The 19,067-nt window shown below is 37.0% G+C and overlaps 3 protein-coding genes across 3 annotated transcripts; all 3 read left to right on the top strand.

Moving 5' to 3' along the window:
• The first annotated feature begins 2,906 nt into the window (after positions 1-2,906).
• On the top strand, positions 2,907-5,032 carry LOC141440987 (uncharacterized). Its single transcript, XM_074105587.1, has 3 exons — positions 2,907-3,028; positions 3,679-3,862; positions 4,501-5,032. The coding sequence occupies exons 1-3, from the start codon at positions 2,938-2,940 to the stop codon at positions 4,796-4,798; spliced, it is 573 nt and encodes a 190-aa protein (XP_073961688.1). The 5' UTR covers positions 2,907-2,937; the 3' UTR covers positions 4,799-5,032.
• Positions 5,033-5,709: 677 nt separating this feature from the next.
• LOC141440942 (uncharacterized) lies at positions 5,710-8,580 on the top strand. Its single transcript, XM_074105537.1, has 5 exons — positions 5,710-5,834; positions 6,182-6,503; positions 6,653-6,706; positions 7,607-7,768; positions 8,115-8,580. Exons 1-5 carry the CDS (start codon positions 5,801-5,803, stop codon positions 8,152-8,154), a joined length of 612 nt encoding a protein of 203 aa, XP_073961638.1. The 5' UTR covers positions 5,710-5,800; the 3' UTR covers positions 8,155-8,580.
• Positions 8,581-11,726: 3,146 nt separating this feature from the next.
• LOC141440745 (uncharacterized) lies at positions 11,727-17,705 on the top strand. Its single transcript, XM_074105291.1, has 6 exons — positions 11,727-12,368; positions 12,758-12,875; positions 12,960-13,612; positions 13,695-13,884; positions 15,380-15,422; positions 15,536-17,705. Exons 1-6 carry the CDS (start codon positions 12,311-12,313, stop codon positions 16,901-16,903), a joined length of 2,430 nt encoding a protein of 809 aa, XP_073961392.1. The 5' UTR covers positions 11,727-12,310; the 3' UTR covers positions 16,904-17,705.
• Positions 17,706-19,067: the final 1,362 nt, after the last annotated feature.

A 19,067-nucleotide genomic window follows, 5' to 3' on the forward strand; every position in this document is an offset into this window, starting at 1 on the left:
CGGGAACCGCTGTCGGAGTAGACTAGGTCATATTACCGAGCATCTGTATTTCAGAGCACGTAGGCTCATTGTGTTTGCTGACAGTAATCTTGAAGACTCGCCAGCGAATGTGTTAGGCCTCAGGACCCCAGAGACCGACTTCGAGGTACTCCCAGAACAGTTTTTGCTTTGTTGCACTCAACACACAAATACCAAACCTATCTTGGATAGATAGAGCTCGAATTCTCTAAAGAGTTGTCCGTTTTAGCATGGGAAAAGGTAGTCTCTTTTCAAGGGGTCAACAGATAGCTTTATTTGTAATTTGTATCGGACGTGATTAGTATATGAAAATAATTCAAGAGGTATTGAGCCACTAACCCCGGAAATTGTATACTCAGGATCAGACTTCTAATTTTGTAATCAAAAATCCGCAAGGTAAATTGATATCTTAATCAAACCTAACCATATTTTCTTCAGCTGAAATTCGGAATATCTGATGTTGTTTGGCCTTATTTACAAATCCAAATGTTTCTCGAACCTCGGGGCGTCCCGGGAGAAACGGGGTAAGTAATAAAAAAGATCGCACGCAATCATATTTTATCGGGAAAGCTATTTTTCGCAGGTGGATCCGACGCGGGCGTTTATGTGCACGCCTCAATTCCTTGCCGGCTACATAAAACGACTTGTTAACAATAAGCCTTAGACGCAGCGCCTGCTCTCGTATAAATATTCATTCAGTCAGACCGTTAAAGCAAAGTATTGTTTAAGTTGAGACCGTTAAAATACTTTTTATTAACACTTTTGTTTGAGGTGCCTACTTCTTGCCTGAATGTACTACGGGTTGGGTAATTTATGTAAATAGATGAAAAATATTGTAACATAATGAATAGCCTATTCAGCATTAGAGCAAGATTTTCTTTTAAACTCAGGAAAGAGTTTATTTATATGTTTAGTGCAATGTGAAATATGATATAATAGGTATATAATGTATAATACAATGTGATCTAGTTACAGTATACTTATTTAAATAAATAAAAATGAATCCAGCTTCATGGGAGCGCAATTCCGGAGCGGTAAAAAACTCTCAAATAGTCTTCGTAGTACAGAATCCATGGGTGGCGGTGATTACTTCCCATCGCGTGACATGCATGCTCGTTTTCTCCCTCGTATATAAAAAAAAACTTAACTGGAAAATAAAAACTCAAGCACAAAAATCAGAAATTTTGACTTTTAAGGTTAGATAGCGATATTTAAGTCCCAACGTAATACAAAAATCAAAGCAAATATTAAAGACTGCTAGACGCCGAATGAACAGTGAAACACAAAAAAACAAATATCACGCCTGTATTCTCAAATGGGGTAGGCAGAGTAGGCGAAACGTTACCACTTCGGAGCCACTTTTAGCAATTTTAGGTTTTAAGATTGACAAAAAAGGTACAATAGCGACAAGTTGCTAGCCTGCCGCCAACGGTATACCTTAACCTATATCCTTTGTCGCCTCTTACGACATCCACGGAAGCAATGGAGAGGTGTAATTCTAACCCAACGCCACACGGTTTCATAAAAACGGTGAAATAATATATCCTGTTGTTGTTCTCTTTACGCGTAACCAGTACCGAACCAACCAATTTATAGACGTGATTCCGCGCGCTCGCTCCACTAAAGCTACCTGTCCCCTAACTAGTTGTTTAAAAACGTTCCCAGCACAATTAAAGGCAGAAGGAAATTAATTGTGCTCCATCAATCACAGTATCGCATCAAATATCACTTGTGCTTCATCAAATGCCCATGAGGGTTGTTTTGTTACTATGCGAGCAATCCACAGCTTGCGTATAATTTTGTTTTCCATTAGTGCACTACATCCTACAAATTATTATCTAGTATTGCCTCCCAAACTGTGAAATATTAATAAGTAGATGAGTTTCAGAACCCATTTTTTATTTAAGGAATCTTTTCTTGATAATCTTTATGCTTAAGACACTGATGAGAACGAACTACAATTTTTTTACTCCGCTTCTCCGTTATCATAAAGTAGAATAAAAAATAAACAAGATAAAAATGTTGTTATTCTGAGGAGACCAATAGCTCATATTCATATTTATTTATTGCGATCATGTTCATTCGTACCTACAATTATTATAGATCTTAAAGTAAACATGCCAGTAGGTACATGATACCCTGTCAGGGCACTGCAATTTTCTTATATTCTGAATTGTTTATTAAATTTAAATTCTTCGATACATTATTTGAACTGAGTGATTGAAAATCCATTCTTAACAATAATTAGAAAAGCTAATGTTTTTTTGTGCACACTGTCTGTACGTTTTATCCAAAAAAGTCAGATATATATAGACTGACAAATTATTTAGTTGCCACCGTAAATGACGGCCAAACCACGGAAAATAAAGTTATTACGGGCAAGGGTTACCTGCTTAGTAGGTAAATATCGTGGAGAAATTTATCATCATAATAATATAAGAGAAACGTGACCCGGCACCTTCGAAATTACAACGCAAGCAATAATTCAATCAGGCACGGCTTATACCCGGCTCTCGCCATGTTTACCGAACACACCCTCCTCACGCGACGCGAACCGCGCCGAGATCACTGTATCATATTAATTGAGATTCATGGACGTCAATATGGTAAATAATAGAAATGGTCATCGCGGTTATGGGTATCTGGTTTAGTGGGACTCTAATTAGGTTATCCCTTCCCTGCAATGTCTATTGAGCCACGTTAATCTTGTATTGTAATTATGTCATACACACACTCAGGTTCAGGTACAAATATGTGCAGCAATATAATATATTTGATTTGTTTAGGATATTTAACTCACAAGTGAACCGGCTTTGCCTCATTTCCACAACAAACTACGCAAACCATCACAGTTTTGTAAAAAATAGAGCAAACACCTTTTCTAGTTTGGCTGAGCCGCCCGTATCGACTGGTTGTGTGATGGCGTCAGGGATAAGAACGTTCATTTGTTTCGCGGCCGTCGCCCTGCTCCGCACAGCCACTTGTCGAGATGAAGATAAGATCATAAAAGGTGATTTTCCTACCCTTTTTTACCGAAACAATACTTACGGGTGCTAAATCTCTGACAAACTGTTGAGTTTATCTCCTGCAGGCACAATGTCCAAGTCAGGACTATTACTGTAAGTCTAGGCTATCGCAGCACTCGGGGGAGCAGTAATGGACCGCGGAAACGACCAGGAAAAGAACAATGAAAGTCTAGTGCCCGCAACTTGATTTAGTGTTCTTGGACATCTAATAATGTCTGTCTGTACCTAGTAAAAGATAGAGGAAGAAAATCGTACGTTATTGCGTCTACACAACTTTGGTTTACCAACCGAAAAAAATGATTTTTTTTCTTATCGTAATACTGTCATAGACATAAATAAAACGTTAAATAACGATTAGTATGACACAAAATTAAATTAAATACAAGTAAAAGAAGGTGAAAAGTAAGTATGTATTTACTTAACTCGTGACTCCTGAAAACTAATGGGTATCATCGAAGTGACGACAGTCAAAAATTACAGAATTACAAAATTTTTCATTTTATAATACTCAAACAATTTAAGTACTAAATCAATTTATTTATTTGTCCAAATAGCGCTGCACTTGAATAGATTAAGTACTGATATTGCCATATCCACCGATATATTTCGAGAGTTTGATGAATTTTGTTTGTAGCATGCTACTGGCCAAACGAAGTGTACGAGCCATGCTTCGGCGGCTGCGCAGAGGTCTCCTGCGACAACCCCCGCAACCACCTGCGACCGTGCTATCCGTACTGCGAGCCGGGCTGCGTCTGCGAGGAACCCTACGTACGGGACGACCGCACGCACCAGTGCGTCATGCCGCAGGACTGCTCGCCGTACGTAACTGCTAGTTGAGTCGCATTGGAATCAGCCTCATACCGGAAGGGTAATGCAGGGCAAATGTATTTGACCGGTCTGGCTTATGTTAGACCGTGAATCACAAACCATTTAGGTCGTTAGGCTAAATTCTTCTTCTTTATTCAAAGTACTGTCATCTGAATGTATACCTAGTGCCATCCACGGAGACGCGTGATTTTGACAAAATTAGGCATTAATGACATTGTAATGAGAACCACGGCACGTGTCATCGTGAATGACTACCTATAGGTTATACCGTTCGATTCGGTGGCTCTATCTCTTGATAAGTAGTTAATCTACATGTTTGTAGTCGCATCTGGGAAAATGCTATTTCAACATAATGAATAATTTTGCTGAATTTGAATTACGAATAGAGAAGTACTACAGGAAAATTATTTTTTTCAATTGGTGAAAATTTTAATTTGATCTATAGTTTTCTAGCAATATGTGTATTGCAGTAGCGATATAATATTTGCAATCATGATATGGTTTAATTAATCGGTTGCTTAGTTGTTTTAATTTGATTGAAAACAAAATGATATTGCATTAAAAACCTTGTAGGCCTATTTAGATACGGTCAAGCACAAATGATTAAATAGTAATATTTCTTAAACAGAACTCAAATGGGGATCCCAGTACCGAGCAAGCGATCAGCGAAACCTCCTGCTCCTAAATACAACAACAGAGCCCCGCCACGGATGCACGGCAAAAGAGATGAGGGCTTATCGGAGCTAAAGGATTTGAGAGAAAGCGAAACGATGCCGAATGAAGAGTTCAAGAGGCCATCTGAGATTTCAAGGATGGGGAACTACTTTAACATAGTGATAGCGCCTCCACCAATCAAGGCGCTGCAACCGAGAAAGATCCTGCAAAATGACGGGTACAGAACGCCTGCGAAGAGAATGTCAGCATGATTCAGCACCGAAAATTTACGAGGGTCTAATATCAAATAAACTGAGAAACCTATCATATACAACGACCAACTTTGATAGAACACAACATTTATATGTAATGCAGAGTCATATTCTCCAATTCCTTTAAAATCGTTATTAGTTGATTTTTTTACAGATACATTTTTAAATACTTTTCTAATTTGTTAATGTAATGTATTAATATTTTTTAATAAAATAAGAAGTTATGGTTTTTATCTAAAAACATTTTGTTCTTCATTCATTTCGTTCCAAAATCCTGAACATATAATTATATAGAATGCCTTATAAGGGATGATTCCTGCACAATGATAATTATTTACCTAAAAAATAATTAGCCATCAGCATACTTGCATACAACATACTAACGCCGCCGTCATAACTCTTAGTCATGCTGCGGGCGCTACGTAGAGTCCAATCGACGCAACGATGGCGCGTTCCATATAAACTGAGAAGACGTCAACACCTGTCTGTCTAAACCTTTATTAAAGTAACGGCATGGATACTCGGTATTTTTCTAACTACAACTAGTTCATTGCGTTTTTAAATAAGGAATAGGTGCAGGCTAGGTGTATGGGATAAGCACCCTGTATACTTTATCATTTTATAAATATAAGGCTATTAGTGGACTAGGAAACCTTTAAACAAAACTAGGATATTTTTGTATTTTTTTTTCGATGTAAGTAGTTCATTCTTGTAGAGTATTTATACCCAGCTTTACATTTCTTCAAGATAGAAACTAAAACGGCTTTAAACAGAATTTTTCATTTAGTGAAAACAGTGGTTTGAAAAACTCCATTTGTGGAAGATAAAACCAATTGCTCTATTTCCCTACAATTTCCATAATCAAAAACGAACTAAACTCACATCCGCAAGTACTTGGTCGTAAAATCTTTGGTTTTTTCAACAACGCGCGGTGATGTCGCGCTTAGTCGCCGACTGGCCGCCGGCATGGCAGTAACGCACCAATAGAACAATAGCGGAACGATGCGGAACTTACTATTGTTGGCTCTTTTATTATGTAAGTAATGTAAACATTATAAATTACTTAATAGGGACAACTGGGTCAAATCGGTTGAGGGTCGCGTGGTGTCCGTAATGGGATGATGACGCCTCCACTATTCTTCCATAGATTTTGTATGGCGATACCTAGTTATGGGTATGCGAGTACGGCGTTAATTTTCTATGCCTTTTTAGGCTTCATTTTAGGCGGTCAGTCGACTAAGTAGGTACTTATTTGGTTTCTTAAAGCAACTTAAACCTAATTTTGTGGACGTCTTAGGCTGATATAATGATGATGATGAAGAGAGTGTCCCGTGTTGCAAATAGACTTTCTTGATAGCTTCCAATAACTCTCTGATGTTGCAGATGACATTGTTGCTCTAGCAATGAGATCGAACAACTACGATTACGAGGATGTGGACGGCAAACGACACGCACTCGAGAGCGACAGAAGGAACTGGAGGAAAAAAGCCCTTCTCAATCTCAAATCCATTGAGCAAGGAAAGGAATGGGATGACAACACTAGAAGAAGAGGAGATTTTGAGAGTGTTAGGTATCCAGATGACATGGACAGGAGAAGTCCTGACCTGCCGACCCCTTACAGAGGGCAGCGACATTACGACGGCGTGGATAAGATGGCTAATATGGCTATGAAGAGTGCTGAGATGGGACAGTCTTCGCCTTACTCGTAAATATTTAATTTTGCTTGTAGTAACGTTGTATTTGTTTGCTTGTGTGTTATTTAAGAACGTGAAACACAATAAAAAAATAATCTAATTGTCATGAAAATTATCAAGCCTTATCAAAATTATTATTTATTTCTGTTTTTTGTTTTAGAGAAAAAGAGAGCGAGAAGAAAATGTCAATGAACTGTGATAGGCCACATGAGAGGTAGCTACTTATGCTATTATTCTATTAACAGTAGATGAATGACTTCTATGTATTTCTAAAATGAGAAAGCTTATTATTTTTCACTCAACATTTTACTGTGCACATGCAGGTACTAATATATGTAAGGTAAACGTACGTGTGCTTGTGATTGTCCCAATAGTTGCATCTTTAATCTTATGTCATTAGCAAAAGAGACGACAGCAGGGTGTCGTCTATTGGGCATTAGCGTGTCGAGCACTCGGACGTTTACCTTATGAATATAAATATATATCGTCACTACTTTTAAAAAAACTCGTAGCTCAAAAATAGATAATTTTTCTAAGTGAACTTTAGACATTACATCAAGGTTCTATTTTGTTGACATATTGCTTTGGATACGAGATTTTTTCAAAGTAGTGACGATATGTACATATAAAAAACACAATTGACAACCGTCAAAATAAATTACTAAGGCAAAGTTATCCCTATTAGCAACTTTACAGTACCTTTGAGTGGATCAGAGGAATATTTAGTTTAATAAGATTGAAGGTGATTTTCCACCGGCGAGGCGAGACGAGACGAGGCGAGACGAGAATTGAAATTTGTATGGCGGCGCTCGCGGCGGCTCGCGGCGGGCACGCGAGAATGCATACAAATTTTAATTCTCGTCTCGCCTCGCCGGTGGAAAATCACCATTAAAGTCAGAAATAGTGGAAACTACAATACAATTCTTTAATAAACTTACTTCTAGGTAATGTTTTTTTAAAGCACATTATTATTGTTGCCACCTCTTTTGCCACCTAAACAGCTCATCCTACTCTACAGAATGATACTGTTCCAGATCAACCCCGATGCAAACACCGGGAAAATTGCCATAGGCTACGTCTCTACCGACTAAAAAAAACTTGAAATGTCACACAGATACGAAGCATGTTTCTCGGGCTGCGCGGCCGTGACGTGTGACAACCCGCGCGAGCGCCTGCGCCCCTGCTACCCCTTCTGCGAGCCTGGCTGCATCTGCATACACCCTTACGTACGGGACGACCGTACACACAAGTGTGTACTGCCTGAAGACTGCACCAAGTAATGGCATTTTTTTTAAAGCAATTAATTTTCTCGAGAGGGTCGAGTGGCTGAAAGATGTGAAAGCCTTTGCCCAGTAGTGTTATAATTTATTAAGAAGAAAGAAAGAAAGAAATGTTTATTTGCTTAGAATACCTTACTTACTTAAAGAAAAAAAAAAGTTCATCAAGAATGGAGTCAAGCTTCATTTAAAATCGTAGTTCCTAGGCGGCAGAGCAGTTTGTTTTGCAGCTTCAACTGATTTTTAATATTTACTTATATTTTCGAAAAAACAGGCATTATTTTCAATATTTACTGACATTTTCGAAAAAACAGTCATAACCCATTTTAAAATATTTATTTGCAGAGGCTTAAAAGGCATACCAGATATTGGAGACGATGTGTAAGCAGAGCATCTCAACTACTTAGCAAGTAACGACAGGACATCACTTGGCAGCGGGAAGGATAAACCTTTTAAACTTTTTAGACGACCCGATGGCCTAGTGGTTAGGGAACCTAACTACGAAGCTTGAGGTCCCGGGTTCGGTTCCCGTGTCTGGGCAGATATTTGTATCAAAACTACGAATGTTTGTTCTCGGGTCTTGGGTGTTTAATATGTATTTAAGTATGTATCTATCTATATAATTATATTTATCCGTTGCTTAGTACCCATAACACAAGCTTTGCTAAGCTTACTTTGGGACTAGGTCAATTGGTGTGAATTGTCCCGCGATATTATGATTATGATTTAAATTTGATAAAATTAACAAAATGGAAAACAACTAATTACACCATTATTTGTTGTTTATTAAAAAAAACGTTAATTATTATTATGTGGCCTTTCATTTTCCCTACTATCCTAATTAAAGCCTTATTAAAGATTTTTTTTTCATTTAATTGAAACCTTTTATAAAAACCTAAACTAAGGAAGAAAATAAGTAAAAATAATAATATAGGTAAGGTAAAACTAGAATATAAATCTATGTCAAATTTATGAAATAGGAACAATCAATTAAACAAACAATAAAATAATTAAAATGTCAAAGCAATAAAATTAAAAATTTAATTAAAAATGTGTTCAAAAAACTGTGAAAACTGGCCACACCCAAAATAGGCTTCCGTAGCCATTGCGAAAAAAATAAGTAATATTTTCTAAGGATTTCTACTACTACTAATAATTTTCAAGCAAACTTAACCGTTATAGTTTTCCTTCTAAGTTTGATATTACACATACTACCATCCTGTTTTTTTTTTAATTTTCTACCCGCCGGTTTAGATTTTAGAGGAGGGGGACGCTCGACTTTAATGAAATTTTTCACTTTAAAGTTGAATATTTCGCAAACAAATCACTGAATCAAAAAATTGTCGTAGCAATTCCCTAATTGTTTTAAAATACCTATCCAACGATACCCCCCACTATAGGGTTGGATGAGAAAAAAAAATCACCCCCACTTTACGTCTATGGGAGGTACACTTTTTTTTGATATTTATATTGTACCATTATGTCGCCATAGTTTACATAAATATCCGTGCAAAATTACAGCTTTCTAGCATTGATAGTCCCTGAGCAAAGCCGCGGACGGACAGACAGACAGAAATGGCGAAACTATAAGGGTTCCGTTTTTGCCATTTTGGCTCCGGAACCCTAAAAATGTCAACAGAACAAAAATTAGAGTACAGAACGAGGTACATAAAACAAAAAAAAAGAACAAAAAATTGAACCGACTACAAAAAAGGCTTCAATCACTCCTGCTGGCTCGTGCTCAGGTACCGACTTCAGAATGGTAGAAAATTATTTTTCTTCCAACTATGCTTTAATTTCATCATAACCGCACTAAATACCCAGCACACAGCGGGACTTTTCTGCTCTAGAGCAGAAATAAAAACCGGCCAAAAGCGTGTCGGACACGCCCAAAATAGGGTTCCGTAGCCATTACGAAAAAAATAAGTAATATTTTTCTAAGGAGTTCGTATTTTATACGGAATCTTCCAAGTTTAGGTATATTTTCTACCTTAGGCTGCTATTTACACCTTAACTACTTACTAATAATTCTCAAGCAAACTTAGCCGTTATAGTTTTCCTTTAATTTTTTTTAATTTTTCCACCCACCGGTTTAGATTTTAGAGGGGGGGGGACGCTCGATTTTAATGAAAATGTGCACTTTAAAGTTGAATATTTTGCAAACAAATATCTGAATCGAAAAACCGTTTCAGCAACCCCCTAATTTTGGCTCCGGAACCCTAAAAATGGAATCATCGAGTGCTAGTGACATTTCTTTCCTATTAATTGGTTAGAATGAGTTTTTTTTTCGTCTACTATTCCTGTAATAGTTGAAAGAAAAGCAGATTATGCACCTCGCATTAAGTAATTTATATTGCCCTCGTGCTTTTTAAACCCCCCGCTGACGCTCGGGCTCCAAATCGGCACTCGGTGCAGTAATAAATAACTTTCTGCTTGGTGCAACAATCTACTATTTCACCTCACTAGCTCGACAAAGCTTTCTTTATCTATCGAAATCTGAGTGGAAAGTCGCTTTTTATCCTCTTGGCTGGAAAGAGTTTTTGAAATTCGAACGTTATCGTGAACGGGTGCCCCCTTGAAAATACATATCGACCGCTTACTTTTACAACCTCGTATCTGGCCACATAAAATTGCTTTAGAATCATCTTTATGTTAAGTACGATGGTGTTGATTTGTTGTATACAATTTAGGTAGATACGAGGTTAAGGAAGTAAGCGTTGAATATTGACGTGTTCAAAAAGACGACATTGTTGAAGTGATATTTAAAACTGTTAATTAATTTGTTATTTTATTCTTATTACTAAACATTTATTTAGTAATCATAAAGCTCATTTCAGTTTTCTGAAATTATTCTAAATGCGTTTATAATTACAAAAAAAATACAGAACAAACTAGAAGAAAATCTAAATATCAAATGATGAATGAAAAGAGATTCGGAAACGCACCCGAAAAAAAAGCACAATGACACTTTCTGAAACGTGGTTGATTTGTCATAAATTATTTCATTAATATAAATGCGTTAGTGTTTTCATTCTTGTTATTATTGTTTTTATTTATTCATACAAAAAAAAAATAGATAATATTTATTTGCGTTTTGTTCTATTTCATAAAATTTTCGTCTTCATTCACAAAAAATAACGACAAATAGGTAGATAGATAGATAATTGTGTTCAAATTCAGAACGCACCTACCGGTGGGAATAAAGTTCACACTGTCAATATTACCAATTCTAGTAGGTAATAATTATTTTAACTATAAGTAGATTTAGCTATTTGCATAATTAAATGTAAAAAGTACTGGCTTACTTACTTAAACTTCACTTGCATAAGCTAGCTAGCATAACCTGAAACTGATTTATAAGTGTTCAATTTATTTTCTTCCATCTACCTATTTTTCTCGCCGTCGTGAGGTGATAAATTGTGTGTTTCGCTCGGCTGTAAAATTGTTTAGCATCTCGTGCCTTTGAAACCCTCGACTACGCTCAGGATTGCCAAACAGTTACTTTCCAGCCTTGCATAACAAATAACTAAATTTCTTAAATTGGTGGCAAGAGACCCTAGGCCTTAATCCTGCCATTATGCGCAGAGGTCACTTCTGGATTTTAAGCACTCTGTCAAAGTTTGTCGAATTTCCCCACCCAAAATGTTGTTTTTCTTGTCACGCCAAGACAAATAAGTAAATATAACAAATAATAATTGACGTATCAACTTTATTTCTATATACCCCGGAAATCCCCAGCCATAAATACTACAAGTATAATATTTTACAAGAGCCTAGTGGTTTAATGGGTTTTAAAGCAGCTGATAATTAAACGAAAATATTCCATAATGATGACCTGAGGATTAGACTTACAATATCTATCACCTAGTAGTTCGATAAGTTAATAGTGTATCATATGGGTCTATAACGACTGGACGAAAATTGCTAGTCATAATGTAATGTTTAACTCTTTATTTCTCTGAAACCATTTATTTTTTAGAGTTGTTATAAAACGCACCTAACCTAATGAGTTCTACAGGTGACCATTTAAAAATTTATGAAAAATGTATGGTTTGTGCGGGAAAAAAATTATGACTAACAATAATTATGACAAAAATTACATTATGAATGACTTATAAAATGATGGCAATCGAAAGGATCCCGTATCATGTAAAGACTCCTATTCTGTCATAATTAAGCAAAAAACAGTGTCAAAGATATTATCCACTTAGGTTGTCTCAATGAAATGTCGCTTGTCCGGCACTTTTATCATTTCAATGAGCTTATTGTGCCGGTCCAATAAGAAGCTGGTGAAAATGACCATTGTATCACATCCTTCGATAAATCTCTATTTTCTTTCTTTTTATTTTAGAAATTTGATTCAGTAGTTTTCATGGCATATAATGATGGGATGTCATGCACGCTAGTCAAGTTACTAAACTAAAAACCATATTTTTTGTATAAAATGTACAATCCCATGAAAAGTAGTTGATTACAAAAAAAGTGAATTATCAATTCATTATGATATCTACGTTTGGAGTTATAAAAATTAAAGTGTTCAAATGTTTGTTTTTATAATAGTTCTCTTTTTTACTAACTGCAATGCTAAGGGAAGATACGGTAAAATAATTATACGTTTTAATTAATATGTTATTAGTATTTCATGCTCAGTTAATGCTGGACAATATAATGCATTATATATTATTATTTTTGAAATAGTGTGAAAAATTTGTGGTTTCCGTACATTGTCAAATTAAATCACGAAGTCAATGTATGGAAACCGAAAAAATTTCAGACTTTTTTGATGCACGTTAAATATTTCACCTTGTATACTTATACACCAATTACAAGAGACACCAATTGACCTAGGCTAGACCTAGAACATACCTATGTTCATCCGTAGCCTAGTCCCCATTACACAACATATATAACAGCTTTATTTACTTTGGGACTAGGTCAATTGGTGTCTGCTGTGATATTTATTAACATAATATTCACTATTTTTCTAGAGTGTGGTCCTCACGGGAATTTCGAGTACTGCATCGAAGGATTCCCGGGTTGCGTGGTCGGCTGCCACTGCTTTCCGGGATACTATTTCGATACTGATACCAAAATTTGCGAGCCGAAGTAAGACTTCAACATAACGCTTACCAGTACAGGTAAACGTTGATGTTACACGCACGTTTTCATTTGTTTATTTCTTATTTTCAGCATTAAATTAACGCAAGATTTTAGAAGGCATTATGTAGTAGCAACTCCTCCATCGGGTAATAGCGACACGCCGACTGAGCCGCCGCCGACCACTGCGCACGCGCTGGAGGCCCACGTCGACGAAATAGCCAAAGACACGGGCGACCTCAGCGACTGGCTATACAATCAGTTTTTTAAAACAATAGAGAACCAAGTCATCAATAAAACGGACGATGACGAACTTTTACAAGGGACCCGAAGGAGCGGTGGATCTACAAAACGAACGCGTAATAAGAATAACAAGAAAAAGAATTTTAAGAAATCGACGAAACGCGGTCTGAGAAGAAAGCTGTTGCGAATATCGGAAGATGATAGCATGTTTGATTCTTCGAGTTCGGACTCGCGATCTGACTCCCGCGATAGTTCTGGCACCTGGGAGAGCTGGGAGGACGACATGGGCGATGGGCGTGGTCACGACCGGGATCCTAACAAAGACCACGGGCACCGGAAAATAGTTGTCTACAGCAAACAACCCAAGCCGCCGCTGCCGTCCTTCATATTTTTACCAAACGTTGAGACACCATTTTATCCACCCATTGGACTACCAGTTCCACCCATGCCTATGTATCCGATGATTCCAGTACCACCGATACAACCATTCATAATACCACCAGGTTCTAATTATTACGTATTTTTTGTTGTCTCAAACTTGATTTATTAATTTGAATTGATGTTACTTATTATCTCTATTGACAGAAACAAATAACTCCACTGGAAATGAAAGCACTCCGACGACACAAGGGCCAGAAACAACAACAAAAACAGAAAAAACAACTGTAGAAATCACGACGGAAGAAGATTCAAAGACGACCTCATCAGTGGATGATACGAATAATCCTTCGACATCTGGAGACGCTACGGCGTCAGTGGAAGGAACCACGGAATTGTATGAGTTTATTATTGTTTTTTTATGTTTTGCCTTGCCAATTACAATAATATATTATTTTTACAAAGCTAGTTCTTAATATACCTATCTTCTTTGTGTATCTGTTTTATACTACATCCATTTGTAGTACTCCTATGTATATGAGTTAAACAAAATTGCTGTAGGCCCGTATATTCAACTTGCTTATAATTTGTTTAAATATACATTTACATATTTGTGAATAAGTTGTAAAATCATGTTGTGTCCCCGTGTGGCGTCGGGTTATAATTAAACCTCTCCATTTCTTCCGTGGATGTCGAAAGAGGCGACAAAGGATATAGGTTAAAGTATACCGTAGGCGACAGGCTAGCAACCTGTCACTATTGTACCGTTTTTGCCAAACTTAACCTAAAATTGCTAAAAGTGGCTCCGAAGCGGTAACGTTTCGTGTGCTCTGCCTACCCCATTTGGGAATACAGGCGTGATGTTTGTGTGTGTGTGTGTGTAGTAAAATCATAAAGCGCCCGAGTAATACGTACAAAATGACATATGTACAAAATGACATAGTGGGCTTATTTTGAAATTGGCGGGCTGTAGCGAAGTCTCCGACACTGCAACACGTCACGGTGGCCATATTCACAACTCTGTGAAACGCTGAGCCCAACTGGTACAATCGAGCCGGAGTAAAGAGTTTGGACATGTTTCATGCCCACAAAAGTTTAAAATATACACTTGTTTCATCTGTTTGTTGGTGAATTATGTTTAGATAATTGTAATCATTTTTATTAAAATTAATGAACTATGATATGATCTAGTAATTGATATTAACTTTTATTCGTTTATCAGCTGTTTTAGAAAAATATGATTTTTTGATGTTTTTTGTTTATATTTGGGCAAAACGACATACCTACACACTGGACAAAATGACATGGTGGACGATTGTTCATAGACTTTCTGTTAATCAAAGTCTATCATTTATCTCGGTGGGTTGTCACGGAACCGCGATAGAAACTAATCGTCTGCCTCGGAGCCAAGAATCCATAAAAAAATATTATAGAAATTATATGGAATGAAATGAGAAATAAAATACTAAATATTCGAAAAAAACAACAAAAATTTGCATTTGTTGCAACGTCTTTTTTCCTGTTCTCAGCCCAGTCAATGCTCGTTTGCCAACAATATTCTTGAAATTTTAGTATGTCATTATATCCTTACTTTGTGTGTCATTTTGTCCATACTATACGGACAACATGGTTTTTTGGATTCGTTACCATTCTTCATAATATTGGTTTTAATATTGTTCCTACCTAATTGAAAGCCTATATTACTGATAGCCAATGAACTGAAGTTGATTATAAATCAATAACATTTATTATTTTTACATTAGGTGAAGAAATATGATCCAAAATCAAAACACGCTGTCATTTTGGACGTACTTCCCTTATTTCTGTTATATAATTCTAATTCTAGTACCTACAACAGAAGATATTATATGATTCGTTTTTTTGTTTTGCAGAGCAATGAGAAAGCAATTACGAAGCCAAGGCAGGAAAAAACTTGTAAGTGTTCATTAGTTTCTTTCTTTAAACTATAGTAGGTACAATTCGTCGGTAAATCTATAAACTAAACAAGTAAATCTAAAATAAAAAATCATTTTTGTTCTTTGTCGCAGCTACAACGTCTAAAGGACAGAAACAAAAAGCAAATAATTAAGAGAATGGGGACAGTAGGTGTAAGACCAGGAAAAACAAAGAGTAAGAATCACTTTATTGATGCAAATCAAGACCCATCAATCTTCACCGCTGATAATTTCTTCCAACAACCAATCGAAGAAGAAATACGTGATCAGGAAAAAGAAAATCTACAGCCTTTCGACGACGATGTCGATTTCAAATATTTGACACAGCTTATTCATAGGGTCGATGGCAACCAGACAAAGTCATTGCCAACGGCTTCATTTACCCCCAAAAGACCCGGTTCATTCAAAGACTCTAAAGCTCCAGTAATGTATCGAAATTTAAATAGACCACCCCTTACGCCCGGTCGTCTGCAAGCCGAACTTCCAACGAGGCGCAGACTCAATGACTGTTCCAAGCCTGACGACAACTATTACTCCAATCTAGGAAAGCAAATTGCTACACTCATAAGAGATATACATCCTGATGTCGTAAGTGAAGTCGACATAGATATTGCTCGGACCGACCGTAAAACAGAACCATTCCTTGGTGAGAATAGTTTCGCGCCGCGTTCTTATTGGGAAAGATTTGTACGGTCCCCATTGAGAAAAGATTTAGGTCATTTCTCAAAATATGAAGATTTGAGAATCAGCAACGAACAATTATTTGATCTTGAAAGTAAAGTAGAAGTAGCAGCGTCATCACAACCAATATTAACATTACAAGAACTGGAGAATGTTATTAGTACTATGAATAAAGTTCAAAAAAATGTACAAAATAGGCAATTCAAGCAAAATAATTTTAAGCCGTCTAAAGGCAGTCTTAATGTCAGTCTGCTGCCACGAGACAGAAGCAAGCCAACCGAAGTTCCAAAAAAACTTACAAATGAAATTATAATAGACACTCCCTTTAATAAAGATACAACAAAGGTTCTTGATAAAAAAGGTGTTTTAAGCCGTCATTCTAGATGGAATAAGCCAATCAATAATAATGCTAAAGCAAACATAATCCGATCAAATTTCACAAAAATTAATGAATTATTCAAAGATCACAAACTCAATGATGATATATTTTTTAATATACCGCGCGATAAACTTCGCTTAATTTCGACCATTACACCAACTGAAAATCCTTTAACCCCATACACTAAAAGTATAAGTTCACCTCCACTGAAAACCAGACCCGTTCACATAAGATTCAATCGTAATAAAGTTAATAAGGTTAACAGTTACTATTTCGATGACATACATACCGCAACCAATTTAAAAACGGAACCTAAAAAACCTAACACTTTCTACATAAAGTCAAAACCAGCTTCATATTTCTTTAATGAGTTTGATTTTTTCGTTAAAAAGAAAAAATGATGGTCTGAATAAATATTTATAGGGATAGCTATTGGTATGCTAAGTAATTTTGCAAATAATAAGACCAAATCTCCAACTGGCTGTGCTTGCCTTAATCCAGCGAGTGTTTACGATATACAAACTCGGAGCAGCATGCCAAGCCCTAGCTGCAGTGCAGCGGATACCCCGGTACTAAACTCCACCCGGCTACGAACGCGAACAGAGTTTTGTAAACTGCGCAAACATATTGCGGGTTTAACTCGGACTTCGGTTGGGAGCCAGTAACCAAAGGAGCAATGCAGGCTTTATAAGAATGAATGGTCGTTAAGTACATGACCAGGAATAAGCCGTAATCCTGTTGTATTCTTCACAGACAATTTAATTCCCATTTCATAACGCGAGTTGTGCCGAGGCTGGCAGCGGGCTACGGGGACGCTGTGGCGGCGCTAGCGACTCGGGCCTCAGCTTATGAGTACGTTCGTATCATCAGCCAGTTGTGAACTCGAGCGCAAAGGACTCGATCACGGCGCTCTTGAATTTCTGATAGTTTTACCTCCATAATAGTAAACCTCTCTTCTCAATGCAGGATTATTCATTGTGGTTTCAACATTCTCATTTAAGTAAGAAGTTTAGGGCTGATTATTAGAATTGTAAACTCATACAAGTATTAAGGCGAATCGAGCAGTTGAGTTAAGCTGAATATATTGTTGCAATAATAATTGCAATAACCGTTACGCGCTGCAGGTCGTGGCGAACAAATTTTGTTAGGTTAAATTGCTGTTTCGATAAAAGTTTTGAACATAAATAAAGATTTGAATAATGATGAGTATTTTCTTGATATGTACATTTTACTTTAAGATACTGAATTTTAAGCAGTACTTAGGTGCCTAAGTACAAATATATCGCCAGGTGTCAAGGCCTCATCATTTGTTATGTTACATTGCAATTTTACCCGCAAACGCATATTGGCGGCACACATGTTGGCGGTCGGCAGTTAATTGGAACACTAGTACCGGCGAAGGCGGCTCTCGCTCGTCCGTCACGCCCGGCGCCGCCAATTTCTGCAGGGCTACTACGAAACTCGAAACTCGAAGTTCGTGTCGTATCGTCCCTCTCGCTCTCGTATTAAATAGTACAAGTGTCAGAGGGACCGAACGACACGAACTTCGAGTTTCGAATTTCGTAGTAGCCCTTCAAGGCTACGACGAAACTCGAGACTCGAAGTTCGTATCGTACCGTCTCTCTCGCTCTCGTATTAAATAGTATAGTAGTGTCAGAGGGACCGCACGATACGAACTTCGAGTTTCGAGTTTCGTAGTAGCCCTGCTGCTGTTCCTGAACGTACGATCCTTCTACCGTTAGACTGCTTTTCTACCAAAAACATGCCATATTTCATAGCTAACAAATCTATCTAACATCTAGGATCCTGTTTTTATACGGTAGCTTTAGAAATGGATACCTTTGACCTATCTCATCCAGGTCTGGTGGAAAAACAGTCTTACACATTACAAAACTAATATTATAGAATGTCAACAGAGGCCCGCTTAATACAATGAATACATGAGTACATAGTTGTTAGGGTTATTAAGTTCGCCTTTGTATTTCTACGAGTATCTGTGTATGTACCCGTGTTTTTATTTTAAAATAATTTGTGCATTAAAGAGTTTACATACATATTATGCAGATAATGGATGTTAAGTTTAGTATAATACTAAATAAAGTAGCAGTAGCATACCACTTCCATTTAAAGCAAACAAAACAATAAGATACCTACAGTTCAGAAATATGTAGATGTGTTTGTGTTGATACAACCGCCCCTTGAAAAAACACGCCTGTCGCGGAATCAAAGCAATCAATCGTTCGATTTGGTCTATCGCCGAAGTCCTGTATTCTTATTCCGCAGGCAGCTGACTGACAATTCTGTCTGCTTTATTTGATTCCCTTAAACAGTGAACGGTTGAGTGTTGGGAAAGTCCATTTATATAACACGATTTGAAAGTACGACTTTATAATATTATCAAGAGGCACCACCATGCAGTATACTGAAAAATGTAGTAAAAAGAAGTGTTGCACTGGAACTGTTGCAATATATCACAAATACATAGAAATTTATAACTCATTGGAATTAGTAGATGTACGTATATTTCCTTTACTATCTACGACATAAATGTACTCTACTATACAT

The sequence above is a fragment of the Choristoneura fumiferana genome, chromosome 23 (assembly GCF_025370935.1).
Source record: "Choristoneura fumiferana chromosome 23, NRCan_CFum_1, whole genome shotgun sequence".
In the NCBI taxonomy this organism is placed as follows: domain Eukaryota; kingdom Metazoa; phylum Arthropoda; class Insecta; order Lepidoptera; family Tortricidae; genus Choristoneura; species Choristoneura fumiferana.

Coding starts and splice junctions, on each gene's coding strand:
- LOC141440745 (XM_074105291.1), top strand. CDS start 12,311: ATGTTTGTTTTTATAATAGTTCTCTTTTTTACTAACTGCAATGCTAAG. Junction 12,876..12,959: donor ACCAAAATTTGCGAGCCGAA/GTAAGACTTCAA, acceptor TCTTATTTTCAG/CATTAAATTAACGCAAGATT. Junction 13,885..15,379: donor GTGGAAGGAACCACGGAATT/GTATGAGTTTAT, acceptor TTTGTTTTGCAG/AGCAATGAGAAAGCAATTAC.
- LOC141440942 (XM_074105537.1), top strand. CDS start 5,801: ATGCGGAACTTACTATTGTTGGCTCTTTTATTAT. Junction 6,707..7,606: donor TGTGATAGGCCACATGAGAG/GTAGCTACTTAT, acceptor AATGTCACACAG/ATACGAAGCATGTTTCTCGG. Junction 7,769..8,114: donor CTGCCTGAAGACTGCACCAA/GTAATGGCATTT, acceptor ATTTATTTGCAG/AGGCTTAAAAGGCATACCAG.
- LOC141440987 (XM_074105587.1), top strand. CDS start 2,938: ATGGCGTCAGGGATAAGAACGTTCATTTGTTTCGCGGCCGTCGCCCTG. Junction 3,029..3,678: donor TGAAGATAAGATCATAAAAG/GTGATTTTCCTA, acceptor TTTTGTTTGTAG/CATGCTACTGGCCAAACGAA. Junction 3,863..4,500: donor ATGCCGCAGGACTGCTCGCC/GTACGTAACTGC, acceptor TTTCTTAAACAG/AACTCAAATGGGGATCCCAG.